The 20,344-nt window shown below is 36.5% G+C and overlaps 1 protein-coding gene across 3 annotated transcripts in view; it reads right to left on the bottom strand.

Moving 5' to 3' along the window:
- Positions 1-3,563: 3,563 nt before the first annotated feature.
- LOC111047522 (vanin-like protein 1) overlaps positions 3,564-20,344 on the bottom strand; it is a 30,803-nt gene continuing 14,022 nt past the window's right edge. For all 3 annotated transcript variants that reach the window (XM_039425596.1, XM_039425594.1, XM_039425593.1), the window contains exons 4-7: positions 19,541-19,690; positions 15,772-15,938; positions 12,993-13,207; positions 3,564-6,258 (exon numbers count right to left, since the gene is read on the bottom strand). In XM_039425596.1, coding sequence (XP_039281530.1) covers positions 5,417-6,258; positions 12,993-13,207; positions 15,772-15,938; positions 19,541-19,690 — 1,374 coding nt within the window. In that variant the 3' untranslated portion in view covers positions 3,564-5,416. The remainder of the gene's footprint in view (positions 6,259-12,992; positions 13,208-15,771; positions 15,939-19,540; positions 19,691-20,344) is intronic.

Raw genomic sequence — 20,344 nt, 5'->3', positions numbered from 1 at the left:
ACCCTGTTTTTGACAACATTTTCGCCATTTTAGCCGCCATCTTGAATTGCATTTGATCGAAATTGTTCGTGTCGGATCCTTTTAATGAAAGGTCCTTAAGTTCCAAATTTCAAGTCATTCCGTTAATTGGGAGATGAGATATCGTGTAAACAGACGCACACACACACACACACACACACACACACACACACACACACACACACACACACACACACACACACACACACACACACACACACACACACACACACACACACACACACACACACACACACAGACCAACACCCAAAAATCATGTTTTTGGACTCAGGGGACCTTGAAACGTATAGAAAACTTGAAATTAGGGTACCTTAATTTTTTTTGGAAAGCAATACTTTCCTTACCTATGGTAATAGGGCAAGGAAAGTAAAAATGTATGTTATTATGTATATGTAATCAAATTGGTCATTATTACCATAGAGAAGCAATAGCATAAGTAGATATCCCATGGTATAGGACGTTTATGTCGCAACTTTTACTGTTATCTCAAGCCGATAGTTCATGTAATTCTTTCCCGTGAAGCTGTGTGACACTGGTAGTCTCTCATATTGTGCCGTTCATACACTCTTACCCCAACAATACAGTAAAATTCGACAATAATCAACAGTAATCGGCTTGAGATAACAGTAAAAGTTGCGACATAAACGCCCTATACCATGGGATATCTACTTAGGCTATTGTTTCTCCATGTTATTACTTGAACTTATTAATTGGTCATAAACTTGACAAAGCACCTGTTATAATAGTGTAAACTTCTAATTTAAGAGCTAATAAATAAAAAGGATTGAAGAAAAATGAAAAAACAAAACTGAAGACAAATATTATTATCTGTTTCAGAATCACCATACTGTATCTGGGACCCACCAGCTATACAGTGAACACAGAGCGAGTGAAAGGCCAAGAGAATGTGAAAATGAGAGTGCTGGAAGCGATGGGATATTCTGTCGTTCCGGTCACGCAGTCTATCTGGAATAACCTCTTGGACGGCGAGAAAATACCCTACCTCATGCAACAATTGAAAAACAAAAGTACCTAGTCACTCTGAAATAACGGAGGCGGCAGTGGTGTGACAAGGATTAGAGTGTTGTAATTTTGTAAATAAATATTATTTTATAGTTACCTAGTAACAATTGGCTAGTTTTTCTTTGAACCTATGGGTTTGAAACCAATGTCAGAATAGAATACAATAGAAAACTTATCTACTTTACTTTGTTAAGGCTGTGCAAAGGCTAAAGATAAACTTTCTACTCGTGATATTTTTCAAAGTTTTTCGATTTGTATATCATAAAGATTTCAATATGAAAAAGTTTTCTCAGGAAAAATGTTTTTTTTCTGATCATTACTTTTTGAGATATGAGCGCCTAAAGATTAAATTTTTGGGACAGAACATTTCAAATTCGGTAAGAGATAAATCCATGAGATTAAGAGGATTCATGGTATTAATGATCTAGTAAACAAAAAATTTTCTGAAAATATCAATTTTTGAAAAAGTTATTCAATTTACCAAAAATAACTCAACTAAAAGCTATCTTAAAAATTGATATTTTCAGAAAATTTTTGTTTTACTAGATCAACAATACCATGAAGAATCTATCCTCTAAATCTCATGGATTTATCTCTTACCGAATTTGAAATGTTCTGTCCCAAAAATTCAAACTTCAGGCGCTCATATCTCAAAAAGTAATGATTTTCCTGAGAAACCTTTTTCATTTTGATAGCTTGATATACAAATCAAAAAACTTTGAAAAATGTCACGAGCAGAATAGTTATTTGTGCAACTAGTGCGCAAAGTGACAGTTTGCTGCACCGAAAGAAACGTTTACGTTTCTCGCCTACGGCTCGGGCGGAATGGTTTCTTGAGTGCAGCAGAGGAACTTTGCGCACGTATTTCACATTAAGTTTTTCCTACAGTTACCATTGGATATGAAAAGTGAGTAATTATGGATAAAATTGCCTGATATGCATCAAATGTTTTTCTGTGTAATTTCATTATTGATAAAAACCTTAATTTATTGTCAAATTGAATAAAAATGTTGTCCTTGGTTATATAATAGTAATAATTAGCGCGTTGTGCTTGGTTGCACCTCTGCTCACTATAGCAGTCACTGTTACCAACTTCATTTTGATTTTGCTGCACTGTCACTCCATATAACCTACTAAGTATTTTGCGTTGCCATGTTGCAAATCTGGAGTGCAGAAAAAATTTTCCCGCACTAGAGCGGAAAAGTGATTCTTTGCGTTCTGTAATCAGTGCAGCAATGGACACTTTTCAACGTAACTGTAGGAAAAGTTTATTTTAGCCTTTGCAGCCTTAATCAAATACTGTCATTATGAACCTCACTATAGTATAAAACTCTTGAAAGAGATACAACCATGTATTGAAACTCTTCAATTATTTATTAGAATCGTGTAATATAAACAGAGTTAAGATAATATTCTGTTTGAGTGAATAACTCACCCTGTATTTTAGCAAAACGTCTCATATTATAGCACGACACTTGTTAGGTCAACCTCTATCCATAGCCCGGATATCAACCAAATCTGGGAGATTTGTATTTTTTATGAAATCCATGAATAACATAATGGATTTTTGCAAAAATGGTTGAAAACTAAAATCGCTCAATCTCTCAGGAATGATAGTACTTGATGAGAGGAACAGTAATATGTCATCTCATTGGCGAAATTCTCTCCTATTCTTGAGTTATAAGCATTTGGAGATGAGTGATTTCTCTGATCTAAGAGTGGAGGGAAGATTTTTTCTTGTACAAATGAATTTACTCTTCTACTGTTGAAGAAACATTCAAGTATATTGAAATGAATAATCACAGTTTAAATTTTGGTCACATCCACATTTATTTAATATGTTGCGATACTTCAGTTTCGTGTTGAAAGCAGCAGAAGATGTGTTAGTTTCCAACACGAAACTACAGTCCTATCAACAAATTTAATGATTGTGACAAAATTAAAACTGTGTTTTTCCAATCCAATTATGGAGAAGTTTCACATTATCAACTCATTTAAAACAAATATATCATCTGGAATAAAATGAGTTGACAAACAAATAAAATATTCAAGAAAATATGTGGGAGATCCAAATCGAACTGGTTTGTAGAACCTAGGAAGGATATGCAAAAATTAAATATAACAGAGGCAGATTTACTAATCAGACCAGGGCTACGGAATCAGCTTAAAATTGATGTTTTCCCAGAAGAACCAGGAATTGAAAGTTGGTCGTTAGAAAGACAAATCGCTCAGAGTGCGAGGATGAAAGAATATTGGAGGCGAAAGCGGGAGACCAACGTAAATAATAATGGTTAATGGTGAATTACTGTCGTCCTTAGTTGGCCTATACAAAAATGAGTAGATGGAATAATTGAATCGACTCAACGTTTTTTGAATAGTGTATAATTTATTGCAAACTAGTTCTCCATTTTTATTGTCAGTTGTAAAAAAATATTCAATCTAACATTAAACATTATTCAGTCGATCATCTTACAGACTAGTTACAATATTATTCATTATTCTGCTCGATAATTTTTTATAATAGTGGAATACATTTACCATTGAATTCTGCAGAATTTGATCTAAAATCACATTTGATATTTTCAACATTAACTAGTTATATTTGATTACAATACTTTTGAAAAATAACGAATATCACTTGTATTTGAGCAAATGTGAATGTTAGGAATTGTTAGTGGACAATAATAGTATCAAAATATTCATAAAATCGGTCATTCATGAAATTTAATTTAAGTTCCTTTAGTGTGACATAGACCATAACCATATTCGTTCTAATTCTTTACTTTTTCAACCATTTCTTCACATCACTGCTTAGATTAAATTATTGCATCGCCTTTACTGTTAAATATGATATAAAAATATAATAAAATAGATCTTAGTACAAACAGGTTGCTGTTCAGATGAGGTCTGAATTTACACAAACAGTCCTTAGTAAAATTGACTTGACTCAAACATTAAAACATATCAACACATTAATAAAAATTACAGGTAACATTAATGACTTATTAGTAATCATTTGTTCCTTTTGTACACATTTCTTTGAACAAATTATTAGGTACTAATGAAAATTATAAAATACTGTGTCTTGTTCCACTTGAATAATTCATTGTATCGGATGAGCACGTAGAATTCTCGGTCCTGGCTGATATATAACAGTCGTGAGGCCCATTGATGGCTTTAATTATGTACTTCGCTACTCAGGCGAAGTGGAATTTCCGTCAGGGACTCTCCACCAATAGAAGCCATGCGAATATTATCATTTTTTATTGTATAAATAAAACTAGAAAAGTCGAGGAAAAGATATCGCTTAATCATCATTCCTCAAAATAATGAAGCTATTACAATAAATATAACAATTTCAAAAACACAATAATTTGTCAGGATAAGCAAAGAATAAATTTAAACTATATTGGATCAGCTTGTGGTTTAAACACAGCACAATAAATACGACTGTAGCTTGCACCAGCTATTCTGATTTGCTTTGAACTCAAATTGTGCTGACTCATTTGAGATATTGTGCTTGTGCAGAGTTGAGTTCTATCCTAAACATGACACAACTGCCAATTAGTGTTCAGATTATTGGTCTTTACTGTATAAAAATAAAACTTTTCCCCATAACGGACAGCAAAATGCATTGAAGCACAGATATTGTTTCAGTCATTTATTGACAGTAATTAATTAAAAAATTTGGTATGAACAACAGGTAATCGTCCAGAACTGTTTCTATCCCTAATTTAAAATAATATATTCAATTAAATGAGCGTAGCAAGTTGAGTCTACCTTTTATTGTACTCTCTATTCCTGAGTTGAGAGTCCAGCCATGGAGGGAGAAGTTTAACAGTGTCGACCGTCCCCGACTTAGCCATATCTTATAGAAATGAAACTATTCAAGTAAATGAAAAAAACTAATAAGACACAGTATTGTATTAGCACTACATGAACAGTTCTACATCTCTTAAAACATAGATCAGATTATCAAGTACTAGTTTAGTGGTAAATTGGAGGAACAATATTATTTTAATGGCCGGTTTCTAGGATACTTATTAAATCTGATGGACCATTAAACATATAAATTTGATGGTTTATTAGGCTAGGCACACACCAGTTAGTCAAGACAAGACAAGACATGATCATGCACACAATATTTCACATTGTTTCTTATGACGCAACTCACACTGATTAGTCATGTCTTCATAAGCAACTATGTGAAGTATTGTGACTAAACGTAACTAGTCTTATCTTCACTAACCGGTGTACGCCCAACCTAAGATTTGATAAATTATCTAGAAATCGGGTCTAAAACTAAAAAAATCTCATACAAAACTAAGTACATCACATGTTGGATCAGTCTTCATCACAGTTTATACACCCCAAACGTAATCAAATCATCTTTGGGTTTCTCCAGGAACAAGTAGGTCTTCTGTATATACCCCCGGAACTTATCAATCGACTCAATGAACGACAACTCGTTCCCCATTAGAGGATAGATATTAGAGTCGAGCGTACTGACAAACGGTGTGGTAATGTTGAGGGACTCCGTGTGGATGTTGACGTTCTTGACCTGTGTACGGGAGGAGACGTTCTCGAACGACGGTCTATGTCCACAGGACTCGATTGTCCTATCAGCGCACGCTACTAAGGCACACACTTCTATGTAGGCACTTCTCACACCTGCAAAGGATCTGATGCCGGAGTGTGCGACCAGTCTATAGACGGGACCTTTGTTGTTAGATGAAGTGTCATCCCGGAACCAGGTGACAGTGATACTACAGTTGAACCCGTTTCTGCTGTACTCCAAGTTAGTCTCCTTATCGTCCCCTAAGTGTTGGATCATAGCGTGTTCGTAGCTGGTAGTTTCTTCAATAAACTCAGTCGAGTACTTCGAGAGGTCATCTTTCAGAAACAACATCCCCTCCTTGTCGTGTGTGTCGTTGAAGTGGATATCGATCACCTTGCCCTTGGAGAGCGGACAACTGTCGGCGTATTCGCAGACGGGCCGTTTGCGTCCCGTGCCGTAGATGGTGAGCTCGCCGACTAGCAGACGGGTGGTTCGGAAGGCAGGCATTGTGGTGACCACGGGGCCATCCTCACCCGCATAGATTCCACTTCCACCACTGTACAGGTCAGGACGGTTGTAGCCGGATGCAAGCAGGTTCACGTTCATAGAGTAGCTGTAACCGGCTTGGGTTTGTACCGCTGCAAGAGAAAAAATAAATTCAATTTAAACTATTGCAACGAATTTCAATTCTTGGAGTGAAGATGTCAAAAGCAGAGCTGTGTTAATTTATTTATTTCATTTACACATTCACAAAATCAAAACAATTATTGGGAGAGAAACAACAGAATTAATCCAAAACTATTTCTCCCCCGAATTTAGATAGTTGATGAGCAGCTCTGAATAAGGTCATTGTATCACTTCTTATAATATTTTACAAAAATTTACCTTCCAAATATAATAAACAGTTGAAATTTGGGTTAATTATAAATATAAAATAATAAGTACTCCACTACAACATTTATAAATTAAAAAATATGGAAAAGCTTGAAAAATTTAAAGCTACAAAGAACACTAACACCATCAACATCATAGTGTGTTGATAGTGTTAATGTGTATATTATAATACATGATAGCTTATTTATATACAGAGTCCGTATAATAAGTGACCGGACTGACCTAGGAAATTTTTTATTGGCAAAATATGTACAATTTTTCATTAGATATCTTCAAAGTAGTCCCTATTGGAGTCGATAACACGCTGATGCCGGATTTTCCAATCCCTGAACGCTCCCTGGAAGTCGGCAACCTCAATGCTGTCTAGAGCCCTCGTCGTACCACGTTGAACGTTTTCCAGAGTCCCGAACCGTGTCCCCTCAAGTTGTCTCTTGATTTTGGGGAACAAAAAGAAGTCCGGTGGTGCCATATCCGGGCTGTAAGGAGGATGTGGCAACGTTACCCTTGACTGTTTGGCCAACTGCTCGGTGACGAGCAGGCAGGTGTGCGACGGAGCATTGTCGTGATGGAGGATCCACGAATCGGCAATCCCCGGACGGACTCGATGAACCCGGGCGGTTAGTCGACGGAGCACCTCTCTGTAGTACTGGCTGCTTACAGTTTGGCCGGGCCGCACAAACTCTTTGTGAACAATGCCTTTCACGTCAAAGAAAGCAATGAGCATCGACTTCACCTTCGATTTGCTCATGCGCGCTTTTTCGGTCGTGGTGACGCCGGTGTGTGCCACTCCGAACTCTGCCACTTCGTCTCAGGATCATATTCAAAAACCCACGTCTCGTCTCCTGTAATAACGTGGTTGAAAAACTCTGGCACTGTTTGCAGTCAATCAAGGATTTCCGAAGCGACAGCAACACGACGATCCTTTTGCTCATGAGTCAGGTGTTTGGGTACCAGCTTCGCGCAGATCTTCCTCATGCCCAGATCGTTGTTAATAATGTTGTAACGGTCATCTTATTAATTGTGACCTCATCTGCGATAGCCCGAATGCTCAGACGACGATCACTGTTCAACACATCACACACTTTTTGCACATTTGTGACTCGTTGATGGAGGACGACGCGCTGTTTATCATGGACGTCATCGCGGCCCTCCCGGAAATTCTGGACATCATCTGGACAAAGCATCCTAACCGTGAGTCTCTTGAATCACTTGAAGAGTTTCCGTGGCCGTTTTCTTGAGTTTAACACCAAATTTGATGCTAAAGCGTTGCTCGATCGTACGCTTCATTTTCACTCCGACGAGGTACCTGAACACGCACTCCGCTCTCGCTCGATGCTGTCTCTCCAAGCGCTTGTAGGCAACGTCTGCAGCCCGGTTCCCTTTCCCTAGACCCCTCAACCCACTACAGCACCAAATACCGGTTAGCAGACACTTTGACAGCATGGGGCATGCTTAGTCCGGTTACTTATTATACAGACCCTGTATTACTATTTTATATTTTGTTAATTCCAAGTTAGTTGCTAGAAGTAGTAGTCCTGGTGAGAACTACCCCATTATTATATTAGGAAAAAAAATCATTAGTCTTTTTAGACTAGATTGCAATAATAAAAAAAATTCAACGAGTCCTATTTAGTAATTTGATTGTATGGTGAGAGGTGTTGTGGTATTTCAGCTGAAGATGTGGCAAGTGTTGCCATGAAACCTGGTTCTGTAATGTAAATTAATTTGAAACAAACATAGTGGTATTCTAGGCTGGGCGCACACCAGTTAGTCAAGACAAGACAAGACATGATCAGACACGTTCAGTCATAATACTTCACATAGTTGCTTATGAAGACATGTCTAATTGCAATGACTAATCAGTGTGAGTTTCGTCACAAGCAGCTATGTGAAGTATTGTGACTAAACGTGTCAGATCATGTCTTGTCTTGTCTTGACTAACTGGTGTGCGCCTAGCCTTATTCTTTCAAAAGCTATTTTATTCATAAAATTCAATTTATTCTATTTTATTTTGACAAATTCTAATTAATTCATTTATTCATACATTGAAACACAATAGCTGAATGAAAAAACAGGAGCTATCCTAAAAAACTTCTTATATTCGCAAATTTAGGGTGAGATCACATTGAATGCGTAAATGTGCAAGTGCAAGCTTGGTTATGATAACCAAGCGTGCAGATGGGAAACAACATCTGGAAAGAGCAATAGGAACATTCACACTGAACGCTTGCACTTCCTGGTTGCGTTCAGTGTGAGCAGCTACATACAAGTCACAAAGTCGCTTTGTTCAATGGCGCTTTTCAAATTTTGTTTTTCGGCTTATGCATGAATCTGCACTTGCACCTAGACGCATTCAATGTGATCACACACTTAGTCTAATAAAATGTCCAACGTTTTTATTCAACGGAATTGATCAGTTGACCTGAAAACTGTGACACCAGATCCAGGCTGAGCTGATGTTGGCTATACACTACAGTCATCACGACTACATCCGTTAATACAGAGTTGGGCAGGAGGTATGAATGATTTGAAACAACAGTTACACAATTATTTCTAAAAGAAACTCAAAATTTATTTTTCCAACAAATACCTTGAAAAGTGACCATTTCTGCACTGATTGCAGGCCGCAAAGAATCACTTTTCCGCACTAGTGCGCAAAGTGAGCACTTTGCGTACTCCAGATTTGCAGCATGACAAAGCAAAATAGTTAGTAGGTTATATGGAGCACCAGTGCAGGAAAATCAAAATCAAGTTGGTAATACTCATAGTGAGGCCCACGTTATAATGGCAGTGGAGAACAGCGTTGCCTTGCCATTATGTGCCTTGATTATAGTAATTTCAATGCTTACATAACATAAACCCCCTTCAAGCAGTCAGATAAATTTTCAATTGAATTACTAATCATTATAATGCAATTATTATTATTCAATTTTGAATAAATTGAGGTTTTTACTAATAATAAAATTACACAGAAAAACATTTCAGGGAATTTTACCCATAATTACCCACTTTTCATATTCAATGGTAACTGTAGGAAAAATTTAATGTGAAATACGTGCGCAAAGTTCCTCTGCTGCACTCAAGAAACCATTCCGCCCTCGCCTACGGCTCGGGCGTAAACGTTTCTTTCGGTGCAGCAAACTGTTACTTTGCGCACTAGTTGCACAAATAACTATTTATAGTGTGTACCTTGGATGTTGCCATTATAAAAATTGAAGGGGAAAATGTAAAACATTGATCATGCACGCAAAATAGAATCTATTAAATGCTGTTCATTTTTGTCCATAAACTCCTGTAGACGTTGAGAGAAGTTGTCCGTACTCCTCTGAAGCATTGCATGTGGTACCGCTCGAATTTCCAGTGTCATTGTTCCCCTCGGGGCTTCAAGGGTTTGTGGTTTGTTCATGTATACATGCGCTTTTAGGTAGCCCAATAAAATTGGCCTAATTACTGGTTCGATAAAACGGTCGATCCGTCACTGTCAATATGGATCGTTACCTAACTATGCTGCGTGAATTTTTTTGTTACAATTGAGAAGACGACGTATCAATATTGTATGGTTTCAACAAGATGGGGCGACATGCCATACATCGAGAGCAGCTATGGAATTTCTAAAGCAGGCCTTCCCTGGACGCCTCATTTTGTTGCGTGGAGATGTGGAGGGCCTCCTAGATCACCTTATGACTATTGTTAATGGGGCTACCTAAAAACACGTGTATAGTGCTGAGACGACTAGCAAAAATTTCCAACTTAGAAACGTTAAAAGCAGTGTACTTTGCAATGATTCACTCCCACATTTCATATGGAATTGAAATATATGGAGGAACAAGCATCTCAAACTTGAATAAAATACTCCTATTACAAAAAGAAGCAATAAGAATAATTCTAAATCTTAATAGAGAGCAATCATGCAAGCCATTCTTCAGTAAGTTAAAGTTCATGACGGTGTACAGCCTGTACATTTATAGGACAATATTATATATAAAAACGAACGAATCTAGATTCCCACGGTAAGTAGATATACATAATTACAACACAAGAAATAAAAATAATTTTACAATTAAGAAACACAATAAGGAAAAATATAAACAAAGTCCAACGTACATGGGAATAAAATTTATTGGTTGTCTCCCAGGTTGCATAAGACATGAACCTGATAGATCAAAATTTAAGGAATTGCTGAGAGCATATTTGATGGATTTAGCATGCTACAGTATAAACGAGTTAACTGTAAAAAATTGCATGGTTGCCTGTAAAGTCGGTATACGGGCGAAAGTTTTACGTGACAACGACTTTGAGTGGTAAAATAATTTTAATGTGAATATTGATTCGTATAGTAGGAAGAAGGATGAAATAATAACTCACAATGGGAGTGAGTGAGAGGCACGCGTCCCTTCCACTCGGGCATGGTTAGCCCGCGCCCACCTAAGAGCGAGAGAGACAACCATTGACTTGACATTTTGAATTAGTGGCGCAGTCGCAGGAGATTGCTTGCGGCACCTGCGCAGGTTCACTCTCTCTCCAGGTGAATGCTTCGGGTTGCTGGGCTAGCTGCTGCGAGCGTTGCTCGCCACTGCTCCTATTCGTGCTTTTTCCAGACGACCGTGAACCGAAACGAACGCTCTCACTCGCTCTCATTGTGAGCGCATAACGTGGGAACGTAACGCAGTTTCTTGAAGTGTCTCCCGGCAAACCAATTTATAAGACGTTGTCACGTCAAAAATGAATTTTATACAGTCACTAATTTCCTTTTTCCTTTTTAGCTTTAAGTTAGTTTTTAGTTTTTGACTTTTTCATGTACATTTTCATGTATGTTTTGGAAAGAAATAAATGATTGATTGATTGATTGATACATAAACAAACCACAAACCCTTGAAGCCCTGAGTGGAAAAATAACACGGGAAATTTGAGTGTACCACGTGCTATGCTTCAGAGGAGTATGGACAACTTCTCACAACATCTACAGGAGTGTATGGACAAAAACGGACAACATTTAACAGATGGTATTTTTCGTACATAATCAATGTTTTAATTTTTTCCTCTTCAATTTTTATAGTGTGTATTCCAAATTAAGGTTTAGAGCAGTTTTGGGCGAATGCATGTTGTTTTTACCTTAATTGTATTTGTATATGAATAAATAAATAAACATACAAATAATGGCAACATCAAAGGTATACACTAAAAAAAAAATATTGAGTGTCGTTTAAAAATGAGTGTGTAACTGTTATTTCAAATCATCCATACCTCCCTGCCCAACCCAATAGAATAATAAACTATTTTTCCTCCACCAGAAATTTGATCAACTCATGAAATATATGTTTGTATGATAATTATTATATTCTTAATTTAGTAGACGATAGAAATTTATACAATTTTTAAAATATTTTATTCTATTCAAAATACCAGCCAACAAATATTTTTGATCTGCAATTCAAATCTGAACCGCGTGATCTGGAGTCAGCCATTTTAGGTAGCTGCTCAGCTGATATAATTGTTACAACTTTTGCCGATAGATAGCGCAATCGGCAGTCCCAATCAGACGACCGGTTTTTAGGTTTTAGATTTAAGTGATGTTGTTAGGAATCATTGTCACCAATATGTAAGTTATTAGAATGATTTTATTTGCAGTGTCTATAAAAAAAATGTAGATGGAGGAAAAATGTTGTGTACATCACGAGCGAAAAATACTTTTTCCTCCACCTACTATCAAAAGTCTCATTTTACACCCTGGAATCGAATACTAAAGTACTACTTTTCCTCCCATGGGACTAAAAATAATTCCCAGCGGGAAAAGTGATCACTTTTACTCCCAAGGGAGTAAAAATAAACCCATAAGATTAACATGGGAAGAAGTCCGACAACGCCGCGATTGAAGAATGAGGAATGTGGCAACACTGTCGTGGTCGGTAGAGGAAAAGTAAAAGAGCTCTATTTCGATCTTTGGAATATTTTAGCTCTAGGAAATAAGTAGCTCTATTTCGATTGTTAGGTTATGTTCAACCGTTGGTGGATATGAAAAAGTACACACCTCTAACGTCATCGGCATCTCTACGAGAGCGTTCATCTAAAGGTACGTTTTCGTTTATGCGAACTTTTCCGCAGTCGACGACGGCAAGATGTAGTAAAATTATTCATTGTTATAGGTATTGGTGTAGGTGGAGGAAAAATGTTGTGTGCATCACGGGACTAAAGTACTTATTCTCCCTCAGGGAAATTGTCGCCCTCGGCTTTCCCTCAGGGAGAAAAAGTTGCACTTTAGTCCCTAGATGCACAAATAACTATTTCTCCCTCAGGAAAATTGCTGCCCTCGGCTTCGCCTCGGGCTTCAAACTTTTTCCCACAGGGAGAAAAAGTCGTACTTTTCACTCTAGATATACAAATAACTATATTTTCAACATTGATGAGATTAATTTTAAGATTTTGAGTCGATAAAATAATGAAGGATTAGGTTTAATGAAAAAAGTAATGAAATAATTACCTGTAAGGAAGGGCAACTCTGAGAACCAAGCAGTTGAATAGAGAATATCGGTGACTTTATACTTTGATACTATGACTTCGGCTGGCTGAGCAAATAATATATCAAAACATATAAACATCCCAAAAGTGGCTCCAAAGTCCGTCTTGAACACTGCATAGATTGGGAAAATTGTTGAGTTGAATTCCGGTTCCTTGAACAAGTTGAATTTTCGGTACCTGTAAAATAAAATATCCACATTAAACAAATGATATTTTCAAGGTCAAATACATAGTCAAAATTCAACAGTAACATAAAGCAAGTTATGAAATATCCTCTATTGCTGCCTCAACTTTGCCCACAACACTTGCAATGATTTGAAGCATAGCCACCTCTAATACAAGGCCGCGGCCTACGATATTGCAACGTCGCAGTGTAGGCCTAGAATCTAATACATGATTGGTGAAAAAGATTAAAAAAAATACCAGCTGATCTTTTTCACCAATCATGTATTAGATTCTAGGCCTACACTGCGACGTTGCAATATCGTAGGCCGCGGCCTTGTATTAGAGGTGGCTATGTTTGAAGTGTGATTAATAAAGACATCTATCCAAATAAATCTATATCTATTTATCTATAGTGAGGTCCGCGTTTTAATGGCAGTGGAAAAAGATAGGACAACAGCGTTGCCGACTCTCTGCCTTGCAACTGCCTTCTATAGATGATAACTGATGACGGTATATCTGATGCAATATTTTCACTTTTTGTGTAGTTGAGAAGTTGATATTGTGGTAATTATTCATATTGAATAGAAAGACTAAGAAATTGTCAAAAACCACAGATTTATTGATAGTTAGAAAGACCGGTTTCGGTTGTTACACTATTGTCAAACTCTGATGTCACTGGTGTCAGTATTGATAAACACTGATTTATTGATAGTTGGAAAAACCGGTTTCGGTTGTTACACAGTTTATCAGAGATTGACAATGGTGTAACAACCGAAACCGGTCTTTCTAACTATCAATAAATCTGTGGTTTTTGACAATTTCTTAATCTTTCTATTCAATTATGCAATATTAACGGTCCATTCTTGTTTGAAATAATTAATTATATTTTATTCGTCAAGAAAAATATTTTCAAAATAATACATTTTCATAATTGGGATTAAATATTTTGTTGATCCACATATTTCCACATTGTTGAAAAACGATGCGGAGGAAGAAAAGGATAGTGCTATCAGCTTTGTCGAATAATGAATATGGATGGATAGCATAACCATTGAAATACTGCCATTATAACGTGGACCTCAATATATAAAAATCTGGTGTGGCGCACTCACACAACTTTCCTTGCCGTTATGAAAATTTATCACCTGACGCTAGTGTTCCCGCGCATCTCAAGTCTACTATTCAAAAATCTAAGCCAGCTGGTGACAGGACTATAACGCTGGAGACACACGAGATCTGCTATCTCTTCATAGTGAATGATTAAATGGAATCAACAGTTGCCAACAGTTTGCAGTTGAAATAATAACATTTTCTCGAATTTCGAGCTTATTTTTAATTTTAGGTGAAAATGTTACTGAACATTAATTGTAGAGATTCTCATGCTGGATCTTTTCCACTCATTTTTTTTGTTTGAATTGTATCTGAAGCCTGATAATTGGGAATCTAAAATCAAACTTTGCAAAGATGGGGCGGAGCTCCTGAAATTTTTACAGATATGAGACTTGTGGCAGTTGATACAGCTTAACAATGACTATTTTAGGTATGAATTTGATCAAAATCGTTGGAGCCATTTTTGAGAAAATTGCGAAAAACCCTGTTTTTGACAACATTTTCGCCATTTTAGCCGCCATCTTGAATTGCATTTGATCGAAATTGTTCGTGTCGGATACTTATAGGGGAATGACTTTAAGTTCCAAATTTCAAGTCATTCCGTTAATTGGGAGATGAGATATCGTGTACACAGACGCACATACAGTCATACACACACACACACACACACACACACACACACACACACACACACACACATACAGACCAATACCCAAAAACCACTTTTTGGACTCAGGGGACCTCGAAACGTATAGAAATTTACAAATTGTGGTACCTTAATTTTTTTTGGAAAGCAATACTTTCCTTACCTATGGTAATAGGGCAAGGAAAGTAAAAAACGTTGAGATTAGAAGAGAAACGTTGTTTCGGTACTCATTTTGGAAGGATGACTGCTTTAGGCCAGTTCCTCTAACTGTCAATTGAGAGCTCCAAATAATGTAATAAATTCTTATTACCTCATTATTCAACTGATATTTGACTGAAAAAATATTATTCATAATTCATTAATAAACTATTTATCCTGGTGTGCCTGATGAATGTTATTTCTTGATCAATTATATTGATCGTTGATTGTTAATAGTGACATAGAGAAAATATAACATAGGAAGATATCTCATTGTACAGAGCGTTTATGTTCCATATTTTTACTGTTCACTCAAGTTGAAGGTACAAGTACAGTAAGCATAGTAGCAAGTATAGAAAGTATAGTATGGTATAGTATAGTAAGCTTATTGACGCTGGTAGTCTCTCATACTGTGCCGTTCTTACACTCTCGCCCCGCCAAATCAGTAATAATCGATAGTAGTCGACAGTAATCGGCTTGAGATTACAAAACGATAACAAAAATCGGCTTGAAATCTGGAACATAAATGACCTGCACAATTGGATATCTTGTTATGCTATATTTTCTCTACGATAATGATCAATTATATCTCGAATTTATTATTGTCTATACATTCACTCACTTGGCTATGATTGTTCCATTCCTGTCGAATACAATGTTGGTGTTGAAAAATATGAGGTGATCTTTGGGACAGCCCTGCATGTCCGATTCACACGTGATTTTCTCGTCCATATTGACAGCTACATACATCTTGTTGTTCTTCGCCGCACAAGACAGAACACGCAGGTGCTGCAAAACAATCACTTTATTAAATTAAATTAAATTCAATTCAGTTTATTTCCAAAAAACATAATACACGAATAAGAAATACAATATACAACATATTTTGGAATCCCCCTACTAGACTATCCATCTGTGTGTAGGGGGGGAGTTCCACTTTATACATAATAAGTTTAATCTGCTCATAGAAGTAAATAATAGAGAATACACTTATATTATGGATGTATTATTAATATCCTGATTATAAAATAGATAATATATTGTGCTGATGTATATTTAAGAATGAGTATGTAGAAATAAATATACTTAATACCTTGATTGATTAAAAGAATAAATAAAGAAGAAAAAACAATATTTTTTTGAAGACCGCAGTGGCAGGGATTCCAGAAATTCTCAGAAGAGAGAATGAAAAAAAAAGCATAAACCAGAAAGGCAAAACAGTCAAATCGGTTATATCAATGATAAAATAAATACCAATCAATTGTCTGGAAACGTTGAAGTCGTGTTGGTCACCAAGCATAACGAGATTGGAGTTCTTCTGAAGCTTTCCAACCAATCTGGTACAGCCACCTGTCCACCCTCTTCCTAAACACTACCAAACTAAATGCCTCTGCTTCCCTAATCACCCCTGGCACATTTCTGTACAAGATATGGGCCAGGTATGAAGGATTTGTCAATTCAGAGCCGTGAGTCAGTTGAGGTATCTCAAAGCTGTAATTGGATCTGTGGCGAGTTGAGTAGCTATGGTTAACTGTTTCTCCCAGAAGTTCAGTTTTGTATTTTTTGATGTGGATCAACAAGGATTTAATAAAAAGTTGTCTAACATTCAGTACGGGAAATTTGATAAACAATTGTATTGTTGGGTATCTAAAGTCTCTCTTTAAAATTGTTTTTATAATTGATCTTTGGGTGACTGCGAGAGGCTCAATGACTGAGGAGGAAGCCCCTCCCCAAGCTAGAATTCCATATAGTATTGTAAATGTTTGTGGAATAAAAATACAGTACATATTACACAAAACATTTATAATTTCATAACAAATTTAGTTCGAATAGCACTCAGTTAAAGATTATGGTTCCTTGATACCTCATACTGTGCCGTTCTCACACCACCACACGACCAAAAACTAATAGACTAATAAAAAATAGTCAGAAATCGGCTATAGCAAAAGCACAAAGCAAAGAATATTGGCTGGGAGTAGAGCATACTTTAGTAACTTGAAACTTTTGAAGAACAGACTCATATTAAGTTTTACAAAACTTAGAATATACAGAGTGATTCTTAATTATGGTAAAATAATTTAATACGTGATAGTAGAGGTAAAAATAAGAAAAAAAGTTCTTATAAACATATATCCATAAACGCTTCATCAGCGAGCTATACAGGGTAAAAGATTTCGCCCGGAATTCAGTTCCTCTGGTGAAATACACCGATGCTGAATTGTTTGGGGACTAGTTTTTGAAAAACTTATGGTGAATTCCTATGGAAAAATATCTGAAAAATTCAATAAAACTAGTCTGGAAGCTGTAGTGTGAGTAGTTTTTGAGAAAAAAGTTGAAATATGCAAAAAATCTAAGTAGAAAAACACAGACTTCTACGTCTGATGCCCAATAACTTTCTTTAATGACCAGTAAACAAATAATTTTTCGAAATAAAAATTGTAAAGAATTTAATTCTGAAAAGAATGTGTGAAAGAATATGTGAAAGAAACACATAACATGTAAGCTGTGTAAACTAAATTTAAATAAAATTTATTCTTATGTTCCGGTAGTACATTACACCACAAAAAATTGTTTTACCATAATTAAGAATCACCCTGTATGCTAGCCTAATTCAACCTGTTGTTGCGTACGGCTGTGAATCCTGGCCGTTAACAAAAGAAGACAAAAACCATCTAGGTGGTTTTGAAAGGAAGATTCTAAGAAAGATCTATGGTCCAGTTGAAGAAGGAGAGGAGTTGTGGAGAAGAACCAATTCAGAGCTCGAGGCATTGATAAAAGGCCGAAATATTGTAAAATTTATAAAGGCGCAGCGGCTTGTGTGGTTTAGACATATCTGTAGAATGAATGAGAACAGAATGCCTAAAATAATATTCAAGGAGAGGCTAAATTCCAGAAGGACGAGACCGTGAAGAAGGTGGGAGGATGAAGTGAGAGACGATCTCCAAGAAATGGGATGTAGAGGATGGAGACAAATGACTGAGACCGACAAACGTGGAGAGCTGTAGTGGAGGCGGCCAAAGCTCATATTGGGCTGTAGTGCTAAAGAAGAAGAAGTTAGAAATCGGCTTGAAATTTGGAACATAAAAGACCTATACCATGGGATATCTTCTCACACTATTTTTGACACACAAAATTCTTCTTCACACAAAATTGGACTACTATGTCATCAAAAACGAATACGATAAACGTAATAGAATGTATCATTAATGAATAAAAATAAAAATGATGGTTTCTTGATCTATTACGAGCTGCGATGTATTAACACACTTTTTGCTATGTATTTAAACGACATTTATTTGACTGCATGTCGTGTTTAAATACATAGAAAAAAGTGTGTGAATAATAGTTATTTGTATAAAATCTATAGTGAAAAATACTGTTTTCTCCCTGAGAGAAAAGTTTGAAGCAACAATTTTCCTGTGGGAGAAAAACCATTTTCACTCGTGATATACACAACATTTTCCCTCCACCTACATTTTTATAAAAACTGCAAATAAAATAATTTTTAAAAACGTGTGTAACCAAACAATGTGTTACAACATAATCTAAAAAGTAAACAGCTGGACGGGCTTGTAATCACAGTTCTCCGCCGACAGCGCTATGCGCTAGCTGTCGGCAAAATTTGTAACAACAATGGCCGCCACAACTACAGCTATGATGAAGTTCCCGTTTCAAATTTGATTAGTTAATGAGGAATATTTCTTGACTGGTATTTTGAATAACTTGGAATAGAAACAAATTTATACATTTTTTAGTATAGTGATCTAAAGTTTGTAATAATTTTAGCATACAAAACATAAATTTCATATATTGATCAAAAAAATGTCTGGTTGAGGTATTGAATTTAGTTGGTTTAATGACTACTCTATATGCTTCCTCATCTGAGCTTAGACCTTCTAACCTTTTTCAAATGTACGTTTTTAAAATAGAGATTCTTCCCATGTTATTTAAATTGAGTCACTTTTACGCTCTAGGGAGTTTTCCTGTTTTTTCCTCCCGAGAGCGAAAAAGTGACACTTTAGTATTATGTTCCAGCATAGAGAATAGAGTAAGTAGATATCCCATGGTATAGGGCGTTTATGTCGCAACTTTTACTGTTATCTCAAGCCGATTATTGTTGATTATTGTAGAACTTTACTGTTTTGTTGAGGTGAGAGTGTATAAACGGCACAATATGAGAGACTACCAGTGTCACACAGCTTCACGGGGAAGAATTAGATAAACTGTCGGCTTGAGATAACAGTAATAGTTGCGACATAAACGCCCTATACCATGGGATATCTACTAATGATATTGTTTATCTATGGTTCCAGGGAGTGAAGTAAGCACATTAGACAGGAGGTGGAGGAGAAAATATTTTTCGACAATTTTTGTTGATTTTGTGTACATACCTCAGCTAACCCGGTATCGTTATCAGTGCAAGGCGTTCTTTTCTCAACGGGGTTCGGTATGAAAGTGGTGTATTCAGTGATGCCCTCTCTCTTCACTGGGATGTTCAGTGTTGTCAGACCACATTCCGGGAAAACTATTATGTCAGCATTCTGTAAAAACCACCAATAGAATGCCACAGCTGATTAAAAATTATAATCCTATTATATTAAGCGAGCAATTTCTGTATATTTGTTTATATTTTATATCTGGTTATCTATATTCAACGGATCTCGAAAACGGCTCTAACGATTTTCACGAAATTTGGAACATAGTAGGTCTATGATATGAAAATTCGATTGCACTAAGTATCATCCTTGGGAAAACTCGCTGAACGACATTAAAAGGATAATTCATCCTAGGCTGAAACAGCTGAGACTTTCGTCGTCTGTGGATAGTGAAGGGTGAGCGAGTGATTCTGTGGAAAATCAAAATATCGCATCCCCGAAATTCATAAGCTGACGTAGAGCCAGCTGTAAAATATAAACACGTTCGATTGCACGTACTGTCCACCGCTCGTAACTTGGCCTCTGGAAGGAATGCAGTCGATCTAGTTTTAGGCGTGACATATGGCACTGGAGAGCCAGGTAGCGAGTACACAAACGCTGTGGTCTATTTGCCGTCGCCAAATGTAATTGAGCAATTTCCATCCCACCAAATTTGTAATTTAACCAGCGATCTATAAGTAAAATTACATCCTAACGTTTTTAGTCGTTACATAAAATAATAGAGTTTAAGATTCAAGTTCAACTTTTAACTCACAATTC

Source organism: Nilaparvata lugens, chromosome 4 (genome assembly GCF_014356525.2).
Source record: "Nilaparvata lugens isolate BPH chromosome 4, ASM1435652v1, whole genome shotgun sequence".
Classification (NCBI taxonomy): Eukaryota; Metazoa; Arthropoda; class Insecta; order Hemiptera; family Delphacidae; genus Nilaparvata; species Nilaparvata lugens.
The sequence above is the reverse complement of the archived record's forward strand: the minus strand, read 5'-3'. Positions and strand labels throughout refer to the sequence as shown.